Source organism: Bufo gargarizans, chromosome 11 (assembly GCF_014858855.1).
Source record: "Bufo gargarizans isolate SCDJY-AF-19 chromosome 11, ASM1485885v1, whole genome shotgun sequence".
Classification (NCBI taxonomy): domain Eukaryota; kingdom Metazoa; phylum Chordata; class Amphibia; order Anura; family Bufonidae; genus Bufo; species Bufo gargarizans.
The window spans coordinates 78,958,904-78,973,001 of NC_058090.1; the positions used below are offsets into that span (position 1 = coordinate 78,958,904).

Genomic DNA, 14,098 nt, shown 5'->3' on the forward strand with positions numbered 1-14,098 from the left:
CGATAAAAATAAAATCAAACCGCTGACACAATTGCAATTTTTACTTACCTCACCTCCTTAAAAATGGTATAAAAACTGACCAAAAATAAGTCGTTATCCCAAATGGTACAAGAAAATACTACAGCTTATCTCACAAAAAAACAAACCCTCATACAAAAAAAATTGAAATTTTATGGCCCATTAAAACTATCCATGTGCAACTCCTTCCCTTCTGAATGCTGTGGGGTGTTGTCATATTGAGGAAGAAAATATATAACAAATTGTGAGGTGTTTTTTCTTCTGTTACCCGTTGTGAAAATGACAAATTTGGGGCAAAAGCTTAAATTGAATGGAGTAATTGTGAAGGGCTCACCAAATTGGAACTCGGCCTGCTATAACCACTTAACAAATTTCAAAACCATATGCACAGTGGCCGGCTCTCAAATTAAAATATAAAAGTACAATTTATTACACCATTCCATTAATGCATATCATATAAAATATCTAAGAACAAATATCAAATTCATGCAGCCAAATAATGGTCCCTTTTGGCACCCAAATTCTAAGCTCACGCAAACGGGACTAGGTTTAGTTCACACAATGCGGTATATATTCTCTGCCACGGCGGGGCAACGGCCGTGTGCATGAGCCCTAAATGTGCAGAGTGGATCGTGCTGTAGCGCTTCTTACCAATACCAGGGTCTGACCGCTCGGCCATGCTGCCTTAGTGCAGTGTTAGATGTATTAGCATGGGTGGTTGATATGAGCCTGGTTTGTTTGGCTTCAGCTTTGTTGCGGTCCTCTCTATTATCAACTTTTTTATTATTTAAAAAAATTTATGGATTATGTAAAATAAAAGTAATACATAAATACATATTATTTTTTTATATTCAAAAGCTCAACTTACCATATCTTTGTGCAACAATTGTACTTACTTGTTACAGGCAATACAAACCACATACAAAATAAGTTCAGTTTATTACCCCTTTAACATACAGTGAAAGAAGCGGAAGCCTTTTCATCCAGTGGGACTATATCGGACACATACAAATAATTCTTTTTATATTCTGCATTGAGAACAAGAGGGATTATGATGAGAGGGAATAACGTCCTCTGATAATTCCATCTGTAATTATTCACATCAGAGTTAACATTACTGCACTTAACTGTTTTTGTGGAACCAAATTGATAAAAATGTACATTATTTACATTTGGCTAGCTGGCCTGGTACCAGCCATACAATGACATAGCATGCCCTATTTTAAATTATAAACTCAAATGGATGTATTACCTTTATTGTTTGGACCAGTATAATTACAGTGATTGTCTACTTGTACACATTAAGTACATTTAAAAAAAATATTTGACTTTCTTATTTACCATAACTTTTCCAGTTTTCAAAAGTTGTGTTTTTTTGTGGGACATACGGTATGGCTTTTTAAGAACTTTTATTTTTTACTTTACTTTGTGGGAGTCAGAATGAACAAAAATAGCATGGATAAATGTCGTTCCCAGCCAGGCACACCAGCAGCTTGGCCAGGTGACGGCAATGCTGCCTCCATGTTGTAATCGTGGGATTTATCTGCCAATGTCCTACTCTGCCTCCTTATCCTCCACCTTCTCGTGACCCTCCCCTCTAAGCACAGTGGTCCTCAATCATATCCCCTACAGTATGTAAAGCTAGGCATTGTCACGCGGTTCTGCACCTGGTCAGCCTTGACGAACTCAGCCACACCAGGGAGGAACTGCTCGATGTTATCAATAAAGAAATCAAACGCTGGCTGTCTCCTTGCCAACTGGAGATAGGAACCATGGTTACTGATAAAGGGATGAACATTTTGTCTGCCTTGCATCAGAGAAAGCTAACCCATGCGCCCTGCATGGTGCACGTCTTGAATCTCAATCTCATTGTCACCCGGTTCCTCAAGTCTTCCAATGAACTGCAAGAACAGTTAAAAATGTCCAGGAAACTTGCATGATAAGAGAGGCTAAAGTGAATGCACAAACATGCCCTCCTTGAGCTGCAAAAGCCAAACGATCTTCCCCAACATCTATATGGAGAAGGCAAGCTCCATATGTTAGACCGACTGTACAAGAAGAGGAAGACGGTCAACAATTTCTTAATGCAGCAGACAGACAGGTGTACTCTCTGGTGTAACTTCCAAGTTAGCCAGTGGCAGATCATGCGTTAAAGGTGCCATTTGCTCAATCCCTTTGAGTAGGCCACACAATTTTTTTAGTTGGCAGAACCGAAGCATATGTCGTGGCCTTCTTGTGACAGTCCTTGTAGATATGGGCTGCCTGTCTGCAGTGGTTGCAGGCGGTCTTACTGAGACAGTCCTTGGATTTATGCCCTGCAGGTGGCCTCTGTGCAGTCCTTCATACTGTGACCCTACTTGCTGCATTTCCTGCAAATCTGTGGCATGTTGGGGTAAAAGATGAGTCCTGAAGTAATGCCCAAGGAAAATGATTGGGACAGGTGCTCTACTCCATATGGGGCTTTGGAGTCCTTGTTTGAACAGACAATGACAGATCATTTGCCGGTCCAGAAGCCAGCAAGAATTTCTATGCAAGATGTGGCTGCGATCCCTAACCATGGTGCAGAAATGCTTCAAGAAGGTAACAATATCTTTTCTAGGGATGTGTGGAATCCACATGGAAACAGTGTCTTTTCCTCTGAATTGGACAGTGGTCCACAAAGCCGCTGAAAGGGTAGTCTGGCTTTACAGCTTTAGGGTACATTCATGTATATGTGTTTTGTGCTCTGCAAATTGCAGATCCATAAAACAGATACCGGCCATACATGTTTCGCATTTTGCGGAACGCATACGGCCAGCACTATGATAGAAATACTATTCTTGTCCACAATCTTTTGCGGCTCTATTGAAATGACCAGACAAATCTTTTGCGGCCCTGTTGAAATTAATGGGTTCGCATCTGTTCCACAAAATTGCGGAATGGATGGGGACCCATAAATATGGTTGTGTGACTGTACCCTTAATCATCTCCCAGTAGCGCTTGCAAACGTAATGTAAAACATCCCAGCAATGAATGACTGGATGCTTACTATTTCAGCTTTTGAAAAGCACTGGTCCAGGACCATCATCTTGACAAACACCTTCTGGCTTACGTTTGGCACTCTCTCGCCAACTTCCTTCAGCTTCAGGACGACCATTTGCCTAATCTATATCTTCAGAGCTGCTTAGCATGGCTCACGCTGGCTAAAACACAAATTATTTACTCTCTGTGCCCGACATGTTTCGCCAAATACCTTTGCGTCTTCAGGGGTATGGGCAGTGAATATGTTGGGGGCAGGACCGGGCTTTTAAAACCTCCCTAATCGCGTCACTGTTGCGCTAGCTAATATGTATCTGTTTTACTTTTAGGTCCGGCTGGCCAGCCAATCACTATTCGCTTTTCATAGAGCACTTGACGAGTGGGCCGTCCTACTCTTTTCTGGCCAATGACCATTCGGCTGCGCCTTACATGCTTGCGTGCGGACTTTATGCTGATACTTATACTCCAGTTGCGCTCTCTCCTGCTGTCAGTGCGCATGCGTCAGGTTACGAGTTGACTCATCGCCTTCAGAGCGCATTCTGATACTTTATACTTGTCCATTCGCTGCATATTTTTCATCGGCGCACAAATCTGGATATTTGATGTTATTTTCCTCCAGGTATTGTAGTTTACTGCACTTACTCGATGTATTCAGGCAGCCGTACAGGGAGTGCAGAATTATTAGGCAAGTTGTATTTTTGAGGATTAATTTTATTATTGAACAACAACCATGTTCTCAATAAACCCAAAAAACTCATTAATATCAAAGCTGAATATTTTTGAAAGTAGTTTTTAGTTTGTTTTTAGTTTTAGCTATTTTAGGGGGATATCTGTGTGTGCAGGTGACTATTACTGTGCATAATTATTAGGCAACTTAACAAAAAACAAATATATACCCATTTCAATTATTTATTTTTACCAGTGAAACAAATATAACATCTCAACATTCACAAATATACATTTCTGACATTCAAAAACAAAAACAAATCAGTGACCAATATAGCCACCTTTCTTTGCAAGGACACTCAAAAGCCTGCCATCCATGGATTCTGTCAGTGTTTTGATCTGTTCACCATCAACATTGCGTGCAGCAGCAACCACAGCCTCCCAGACACTGTTCAGAGAGGTGGACTGTTTTCCCTCCTTGTAAATCTCACATTTGATGATGGACCACAGGTTCTCAATGGGGTTCAGATCAGGTGAACAAGGAGGCCATGTCATTAGATTTTCTTCTTTTATACCCTTTCTTGCCAGCCACGCTGTGGAGTACTTGGACGCGTGTGATGGAGCATTGTCCTGCATGAAAATCATGTTTTTCTTGAAGGATGCAGACTTCTTCCTGCACCACTGCTTGAAGAAGGTGTCTTCCAGAAATTGGCAGTAGGACTGGGAGTTGAGCTTGACTCCATCCTCAACCCGAAAAGGCCCCAGAAGCTCATCTTTGATGATACCAGCCCAAACCAGTACTCCACCTCCACCTTGCTGGCGTCTGAGTCGGACTGGAGCTCTCTGCCCTTTACCAATCCAGCCACGGGCCCATCCATCTGGCCCATCAAGAGTCACTCTCATTTCATCAGTCCATAAAACCTTTGAAAAATCAGTCTTGAGATATTTCTTGGCCCAGTCTTGACGTTTCAGCTTGTGTGTCTTGTTCAGTGGTGGTCGTCTTTCAGCCTTTCTTACCTTGGCCATGTCTCTGAGTATTGCACACCTTGTGCTTTTGGGCACTCCAGTGATGTTGCAGCTCTGAAATATGGCCAAACTGGTGGCAAGTGGCATCTTGGCAGCTGCACGCTTGACTTTTCTCAGTTCATGGGCAGTTATTTTGCGCCTTGGTTTTTCCACACGCTTCTTGCGACCCTGTTGACTATTTTGAATGAAACGCTTGATTGTTCGATGATCACGCTTCAGAAGCTTTGCAATTTTAAGAGTGCTGCATCCCTCTGCAAGATATCTCACTATTTTTGACTTTTCTGAGCCTGTCAAGTCCTTCTTTTGACCCATTTTGCCAAAGGAAAGGAAGTTGCCTAATAATTATGCACACCTGATATAGGGTGTTGATGTCATTAGACCACACCCCTTCTCATTACAGAGATGCACATCACCTAATATGCTTAATTGGTAGTAGGCTTTCGAGCCTATACAGCTTGGAGAAAGACAACATGCATAAAGAGGATGATGCGGTCAAAATACTCATTTGCCTAATAATTCTGCACTCCCTGTATATGTCCTCTATTGCGCATGTGCTGGGCTTCGTTGCTGAGAGATTTGCCATCATTCCTCCTGTACATGACTGGACTATAACTTGTCAGATGCTTGCATGGTCGTTGTCTATGCACATTCCGATTTTACTATAAGCAACAGAGTTGTCACTGAGTGTTTTTTGTCATCATTCAACTGCCCAGTGCCACAGGTACATATAGGCTCACTAGAGTGTGAGATCTTATCTCTTCCTGGACCACTCTTCTATATATTGCTCTATATGCATAGAGTCCCCAGATATACGCCTATATAGATCATTCAAATGTGGAATCTTCCCACTTATTTGTGTCTTACATCCCATATCTGGATCTTGCTGGGACTGGATTGAGTAATACAGTTCTCTCTCTTCTTAACTGCTGATATTGTTATTTCACTTTTAGTATAAGTACTGACGTGTACCTACCGCTCAGCCAGACCTATACTCTCTAATACATTGTTGGAAAAAATTTTATATATGTTTTTCTATATGTTTTTGCAGATTTTCGAAGTGCCCAGCCTCGCTGTATCTCATATGGAGCTCTCCAAGTAGGTATATATATATTCTTTGCTATATTTTGTTTTATACTATCTTATGTTTTAGATTTTTTTATTTTTTATTATATATATATATATTTTATTTTATACATATTTTGGATTATTACTTTATATTTTATTTTCTGGGGATCCTCCTTATGATTAGATTTTTATAAATAGATGCATTATTGCTTGGTTATATTACGGGTTTTACATAACCGGTTACCCTGCCCCTCTGTTAATTATTGTATAGTTCTAAAGTTAATTACTCTATAATACATTTTAGTTTTTGAGGAAATTATTGGAATCTCTCAAAGAAATGAAGCATAGGTAAAGCCCTCATTCAGACCATGCGGGGTTAGGCTACCCAGGTGATATATCCATCGGGTTTCTTCCTGTTGTAGCCTCTTATCCATGTTGCCCATTCTTGGGCCTAACTTAAAGGGGTTGTCCGGGTTCAGAGCTGAACCCGGACATCCCTCCATTTTCACCCCGCAGCCCCCCTGACATGAGCATCAGAGCAGTTCATGCTCCGATGCTCTCCTTTGCCCTGCGCTAAATTGCACAGGGCAAAGGCATTTTTAGAAGTTCCGGTGACGTACCGGGGCTCTCCATGGGGCTGACAGGAAACCCGGTGACGTCACCGGCACTGATGGGCAGGATTTAGCTCTGCCCTAGCCAGTAAAACGGCTAGGGCAGACTAAAGCCCGCCCCTCAGAGCCGGTGACGTCACCGAACACACTGCTGGGCGGAAGTTACCGCCCGGCAGTGTGTTATTGAAAACAAAAAAGCCTGTGCCCTGCGCAATTTAGCGCAGGGCACGGGAGCGCATTGGAGCATGAGATGCTCCGATGCTAGGCTCAGGGGGGCTGCCGGGGTGAAAATAAGGGTATTTCCGGGTTCAGCTCTGAACCCGGACAACCCCTTTAAGTTTTTGAATACCCCATACTTGTAAACTCTGAATATTTCCATTATGTTTATTATGTATATGTCTCGAGAGGGGTGTATCACTGATGGTATTGATGGTGCTGAGGTGTTTAGAGATGCGCCTTCTAAGTTCTTGTGTGGCTTTACCCACATAGATTTTCGGACAGCCACATTGTATGGCATATATTACTCCCATTGATTTACAGTTTATATATTCTTTGATCTGATATCTTTTGTTGTCAACTGGATTTAAAAAATCTTTTCTTGGTATCATTTTTCCACAGAAACTGCAGTCACCACCGGGGTACGACCCCACCGTCCGAAGCCACGTAGATCTGTCTTGTTCTCTGCTATGGGTAAAGTGACTATGCACTAATTTTTCCTTTATATTTTGCCCCCTCCTATATGTAATAGCTGGCTTTGTGGTAATGGTCTCCTGCAGTTCATCATCTGAGAGCAGTATATGCCAATGTCGTCCTAAAATACTGCGTATCTTTTCATGTTGCCCGTCGTAGTTGCCTATGCCTCGTATTACGTTCTTATTTTGATTTCCAGATTGTTTGCTACTAAGAAGTAAAGTAGTTTTATCGCTTTTCTTGGCCCGATTATATGCATAGTGTAGGGTCTTTTTCGGATATCCTCTTGATAAAAATCTATCATAAAGGAGCCTACACTCTTCCTCTGGAGCAATTTCGTTTTGCCCGAAGGTATTGCCCAATGGGAATTCCTTTTTTAAGGGTAGTAGGATGATGACTTTGCCAGTGTAGTAGGCTTTTAGTACAGGTAGGCTTCCTATATATAGTAGTATTAATGCTGCCGTCATCCTCCAGGGCAATCGTAAGGTCTAAAAAATGAATTGTTCTCTCATCTATTTCCACGGTGAATTTTAGGCCTAGTGAATTCTCATTAAGTTCCTTGACAAACTCAAGGAAATTTGTGCTCGTGCTCTCCCACAAAATTAAAATATCATCTATAAAGCGACACAAGTAAAGTATGTGATTTGTGAATTGATGATTTTCTTCTGTAAATACTGTACGTTCCTCCCACCACCCTATGAATAAATTTGCAAAGCTAGGTGCACAGGTCGTCCCCATAGCTGTCCCGGTGATCTGTAAATAAAACTTACCGTTAAATATAAAGTAATTATGTGTTAACAAAAACTGTAATAGTGACAAAACAAAATTATTGCGGTCTTGGAATTGTGTGCCTTTAGTGTTTAAATAATATCTAATTGCTTCTAGGCCCAGATCGTGTTTAATGCTGGTGTAGAGAGCCTCTACATCCAGACTCGCTATTAAAGTCCTTTTGTTGACCCGAATGCCCTGGAGCTTCGTCAGCGTGTCTTTAGTGTCTTTCAAATATGAGGATAAACTAGATACAAATGGGGATATCATCTGGTCCACATAGCCACTGATCCCCTCACACAGACTTTGGTTGCCTGACACTATGGGCCTCCCTGGTATAGGGTCACGTCTTTTATGCACCTTCGGGATAGCGTAGAAAGTAGCTATGGTTGGATGGGGGTTATAAAGCACTTTCAGTTCTTCTTCGGTGATGAGATCTATCTCTTTTAGTGTTGAGCGAACTTTTGTTTTAAGTTCGGCGTCTAAAGTTCGGGTTCGGGTTATCGAAAAATGACGTTAAGGATTCTGCTACCACGGACTATGTGGTAGTGGAATCCATAACGCGATTCTTCGATAACCCAAACCCGAACTTTAGACGCCGAACTTAAAACAAAAGTTCGCTCAACACTACTCTCTTTCGCTTGATCTAAGATTACTTTCAGATCTTGTTTAAATTTCTCTGTAGGGTTTTCTTTCAGTGGTCGATACGTGTTCGTATCTTCCAGTAGGGCCATCACCATGTGTACATAGTGCTCCTTTTTGAGGAGCACTATGTTGCCGCCCTTGTCTGAGGGTTTGATGTCTAAATTATTGACTTTCATCAGACTATCCAAATCTACTTTCTCTTGTGAAGTTAAGTTTGATCCCAGTAATGCTCATCTGTTTTTTTTTTTTTGTTGTTTTTTTTATTTATATGAAAAGCGAATAGTGATTGGCTGGCCAGCCGGACCTAAAATTAAAACAGATACATATTAGCTAGCGCAACAGTGACGCGATTAGGGAGGTTTTAAAAGCCCGGTCCAGCCCCCAACACATTCACTGCCCATACCCCTGAAGACGCCAAGGTATTTGGCGAAACATGTTGGGGGGCAGAGAGTAAATAATTTGTGTTTTAGCCAGCGTGAGCCATGCTAAGCAGAGCAATTTGATATAGGAATCAAGTAAACACTAGAGGAGCAGTCACTGTTGGGAGGCAGCGCACTGTGGAATTAACAGCGTGCACTAAAACAAAGCACGGAGGATTCTAAGCGGCAACACTGTAAACAGACACACAGTTATAACTGAAGGTCGCCCTGTAGTGGTACTACTTTAGTATAATATCCTAATTACAGATGGATGATAGCCAGTGACATAGCAGGCACAGCTGATCATTTTAATGTAGTTCCAGTAAATTTTATGGACAAGCAATAAATGTTACATTTTAGTATCAAAATAACAAGTGTCAACCTAGAGACATCAATGGTCTAGTGACCAACTGTAAATAATCACACTATATGGGTCACACTGTGGCTTTCTCTATATGGGGGCACACTGTGTCTTACACTATATGGGGGCACACTGTGTCTTACACTATATGGGGGCACACTGTGTCTTACACTATATGGGGGCACACTGTGCATTGCACTATATGGGGCACACTGTGTCTTACACTATATGGGGGCACACTGTGTCTTACACTATATGGGGGCACACTGTGCATTGCACTATATGGGGCACACTGTGTCTTACACTATATGGGGGCACACTGTGTCTTACACTATATGGGGGCACACTGTGTCTTACACTATATGGGGGCACACTGTGTCTTACACTATATGGGGGCACACTGTGTCTTACACTATATGGGGGCACACTGTGTCTTGCACTATACGGGGGCACACTGTGTCTTGCACTATACGGGGGCACACTGTGGCTTGCACTATACGGGGGCACACTGTGGCTTTCTCTATATGGCATCACACTGTCTTACACTATATGGGGGCACACTGTGTCTTACACTATATGGGGGCACACTATGTCTTACACTATATGGGGGCACACTGTGTCTTACACTATATGGGGGCACACTGTGTCTTACACTATATGGGGGCACACTGTGTCTTACACTATATGGGTATGGGGCACACTTTGGCTTGCTCTATATGGGGGCACACTTTGACAGTACTCCATCTTGAGGAATAAGTGGTTCTTTATCCAGCTCCCTCTTTTGCTCCTCGTACTTTTATATGGTGATGACTATATATATTCCTGTACTTTATAGTGCATGGGGGGGGGGGGGGGTATTATCTAGATTTTCTCCTATCATCCAGCGGTTTCTGAAGGATTGTCGTTTCCTACACAGAAAATCTGGAAAAGGGGATAAGTGTGAAGAATAATAAAACCTTCCACGAAGAAGCTGCACATTATCCGACCACTCAGGTCCTATCCGTTCCCAGTCCCAGAAGATACCAGCTACTAATGGCCGCAAGTAAGACGTATCACCCTGCTTTCCACAGACCCTGAAGAGCATGTAAAGTGACATTGTGGTGGAGACATCCCTTCTCTCTTACTTCAGCTGGTACTCCCATCTGTCCTGTACACCTGCATGCTCAGTCCGGCCAATCGTGCATGCGTGGCATTGGCGTCAGGGGGAATAAGCCCCTGCTCCATCACGGGTTAGGGCAGGTGAAATGATCCTTCCAGAGGGTTTGCTTACTGTTTTTTGTATCATTTAGTAGATATTGCCATTTGCCTGCTATGATCAAACCTGCGCTACGTGTACCCTAGGGCTACCATGCCTTTAATAGGGACAGTGCTGACAGTGTGCTCATGCTGTGCTTCTTATAGGCAGCGCAGGGCATGATCATAGCCTTGGGGTACTTGGTTCATGTATGTGACCAGGGAACATTGAGAACCCCTGGAACTATTAGACAGCTCATCACCTGAAGGCTCTCCTCTCATTGCTGGTTCATGTTTTCATTTATCTCCTGGAACCTGCTAGTAATAAGCAGAATGCAGGGGCCCCCCAGAGCGGATCGCTTGGGGGACACATGGGCACTTTCCTGTCAGGTGGTTTTAATATTCTGGCGGTTTCAGTATTTTCTGTGTAGTTGCTCCCCCTCCCCTCTTATGTTGACAGGTCTTACCTGGTTTTATCCGGATCCCGCTGGTCCTGTCAGATGTTGGATTTTGACAGCTGTCAGATGTCAAGAAGATGATTGGCCAGATGTACAGCGGCGGGAAAATCCTCACCAGCTGATTGGAGAAGCAGTTCTGTGGCTTGAACCCTGTGGAAATAAAAGACGGGACGTCGCTATCAGCTGCTGCAGTGTTAAGAAGATCCGGACCTGAGCCCCGAAAACCCTTCGTGTTGCTTATTAGGGGGTAAAAGTCACCTAGCTAATGCTGGGTGGGCTTGGTGGTCATTGGTTTTATTGGTCTAATACTTGATCTTGTTTCATGGTTTATTAAAGATTCACTGGTTCATTAAATTTTGGTAACCCCATAATAAAGCAACACGGCCTAATTTCTCCAATAAAGTGGTTGGTGTCTTATTTACTGGTTATAGTTATGGTTGGGTCATTATGTGTCCTATGTCCTCCATGGTGGCTCAGTGGTCAGCACTGGTGTCTTTCAATAGTGTGGGTTCGAGACCAACCAATGCCGTTATATGATGGGGGTCCTTGTTCTCCAGAAAAAAGCAGCTGGGTGGTAAGAGGTGAATGAAAGTATTATTTGTGCTATGGAAATACAATAAATAGTGGCCTCCCTTAGTGGAGACCAAGAAACAATATATTTAAAGAAAAGTCCAAACTTTTATTTTTCATTTGAAACCAACCTCCAAACCTCCACGTTTGTGTTTGCTGCCTGCATGCCAGCTTTATGGATGTGTCTAAATGTTCTTAGATCATGCACTGGTGTAGTATCAGCTTCTACATCATATATGGGGGTATTATTACCTCACACATCATGTACCGGTGTAGTATCAGCTTCTATATCATATATGGGGGTATTATTACCTCACACATCATGTACTGGTGTAGTATCAGCTTCTACATCATATAATGGAGTATTATTCCCTCACACATCATGTACTGTGTAGTATCAGCTTCTACATCACATAATGGGGTATTATTACCTCACACATCATGTACTGTGTAGTATCAGCTTCTACATCATATAATGGAGTATTATTCCCTCACACATCATGTACTGGTGTATTATCAGCTTCTACATCATATAATGGGGTATTATTACCTCACACATCATGTACTGGTGTATTATCAGCTTCTACATCATATAATGGAGTATTATTCCCTCACACATCATGTACTGGTGTATTATCAGCTTCTACATCATATAATGGGGTATTATTACCTCACACATCATGTACTGGTGTATTATCAGCTTCTACATCATATAATGGAGTATTATTCCCTCACACATCATGTACTGGTGTATTATCAGCTTCTACATCACATAATGGGGTATTATTACCTCACACATCATGTACTGTGTAGTATCAGCTTCTACATCACATAATGGGGTATTATTACCTCACACATCATGTACTGTGTAGTATCAGCTTCTACATCACATAATGGGGTATTATTACCTCACACATCATGTACTGTGTAGTATCAGCTTCTACATCATATATGGGGGTATTATTACCTCACACATCATGTACTGTGTAGTATCAGCTTCTACATCATATAATGGGGTATTATTACCTCACACATCATGTAATGTGTAGTATCAGCTTCTACATCATATATGGGGGTATTATTACCTCACACGTTATGCACTGGTGTAGTATAAGTTTCTACATCATATATGGAGTTTTAATACCTCACACATAATTTACTGGTGTAGTATCAGCTTCTACATCATAAATGGCAGTATTATTGCATCGCACATCATGTACTGGTGCCGTATCAGCTTCTACATTATATATGGGAGTATTATTACCTCACACATCATGTACTGGTGTAGTATCAGCTTCAAAATCATATATGGGAGTATTATTACCTCACACATCATGTACTGGTGTAGTATCAGCTTCTACATCATATATGGGGTATTATTACCTCACACATCTTGTACTAGTGTAGTTTCAGCTTCTACATCATACATGGCAGTATTATTGCCTCGCACATCATGTACTGGTGCAGTATCAGCTTCTACATTATATATGGGAGTATTATTACCTCACACATCATGTACTGGTGTAGTATCAGCTTCTACATCATAGATGGCAGTATTATTACCTCACACATCTTGTACTAGTGTAGTTTCAGCTTCTACATCATACATGGCAGTATTATTGCCTCGCACATCATGTACTGGTGTAGTATCAGCTTCTACATTATATATGGGAGTATTATTACCTCACACATCATGTACTGGTGTAGTATCAGCTTCTACATAATACATGGGAGTATTATTACCTCACACATCATGTACTGATGTAGTATCAGCTTCTACATCATATTTGGCAGAATTATTACCTCACATGTCTTGTACTAATATAATATCAGCTTCTAAATCATACATGGGAGTATTATTACCTCACACATCATGTACTGGTGTAGTATCAGCTTCTACATCATATATGGGGGTATTATTACCTCACATGTCTTGTACTAGTGTAGTATCAGCTTCTACATCATACATGGGACTATTATTACCTCATACATCATGTACTGGTGTATTATCAGCTTCTACATCATATATGGGGGTATTATTATCTCACACATCATGTAGTGTGTAGTATCAGCTTCTACATCATATATGGGGGTATTATTACCTCACAAATCATGTACTGTATAGTATCAGCTTCTACATCATATATGGGGGTATTATTACTTCACACATCATGTAATGTGTAGTATCAGCTTCTACATCATATATGGGGGTATTATTACCTCACACATTATGCACTGGTGTAGTATAAGTTTCTACATCATATATGGAGTTTTAATACCTCACACATAATTTACTGGTGTAGTATCAGCTTCTACATCATACATGGCAGTATTATTGCCTCGCACATCATGTACTGGTGCCGTAACAGCTTCTACATTATATATGGGAGTATTATTACCTCACACATCATGTACTGGTGTAGTATCAGCTTCAAAATCATATATGGGAGTATTATTACCTCACACGTCTTGTACCAGTGCAGTATCAGCTTCTGCATAAGGAAATGTAGTTGGAGGATTTCTTAAACTGCTGTAAAAGAGAACTGCCCC

General features: G+C 41.6%; 1 protein-coding gene across 1 annotated transcript in view; it reads left to right on the forward strand.

The window, feature by feature from the left end:
* The first annotated feature begins 2,417 nt into the window (after positions 1-2,417).
* Positions 2,418-14,098, forward strand: part of LOC122921319 (embryonic protein UVS.2-like) — a 76,821-nt gene continuing 65,140 nt past the window's right edge. The window contains exons 1-2 of the mRNA XM_044271296.1: positions 2,418-2,598; positions 5,777-5,823. Of these exons, the coding sequence (XP_044127231.1) occupies positions 2,418-2,598; positions 5,777-5,823 (228 nt within the window). The remainder of the gene's footprint in view (positions 2,599-5,776; positions 5,824-14,098) is intronic.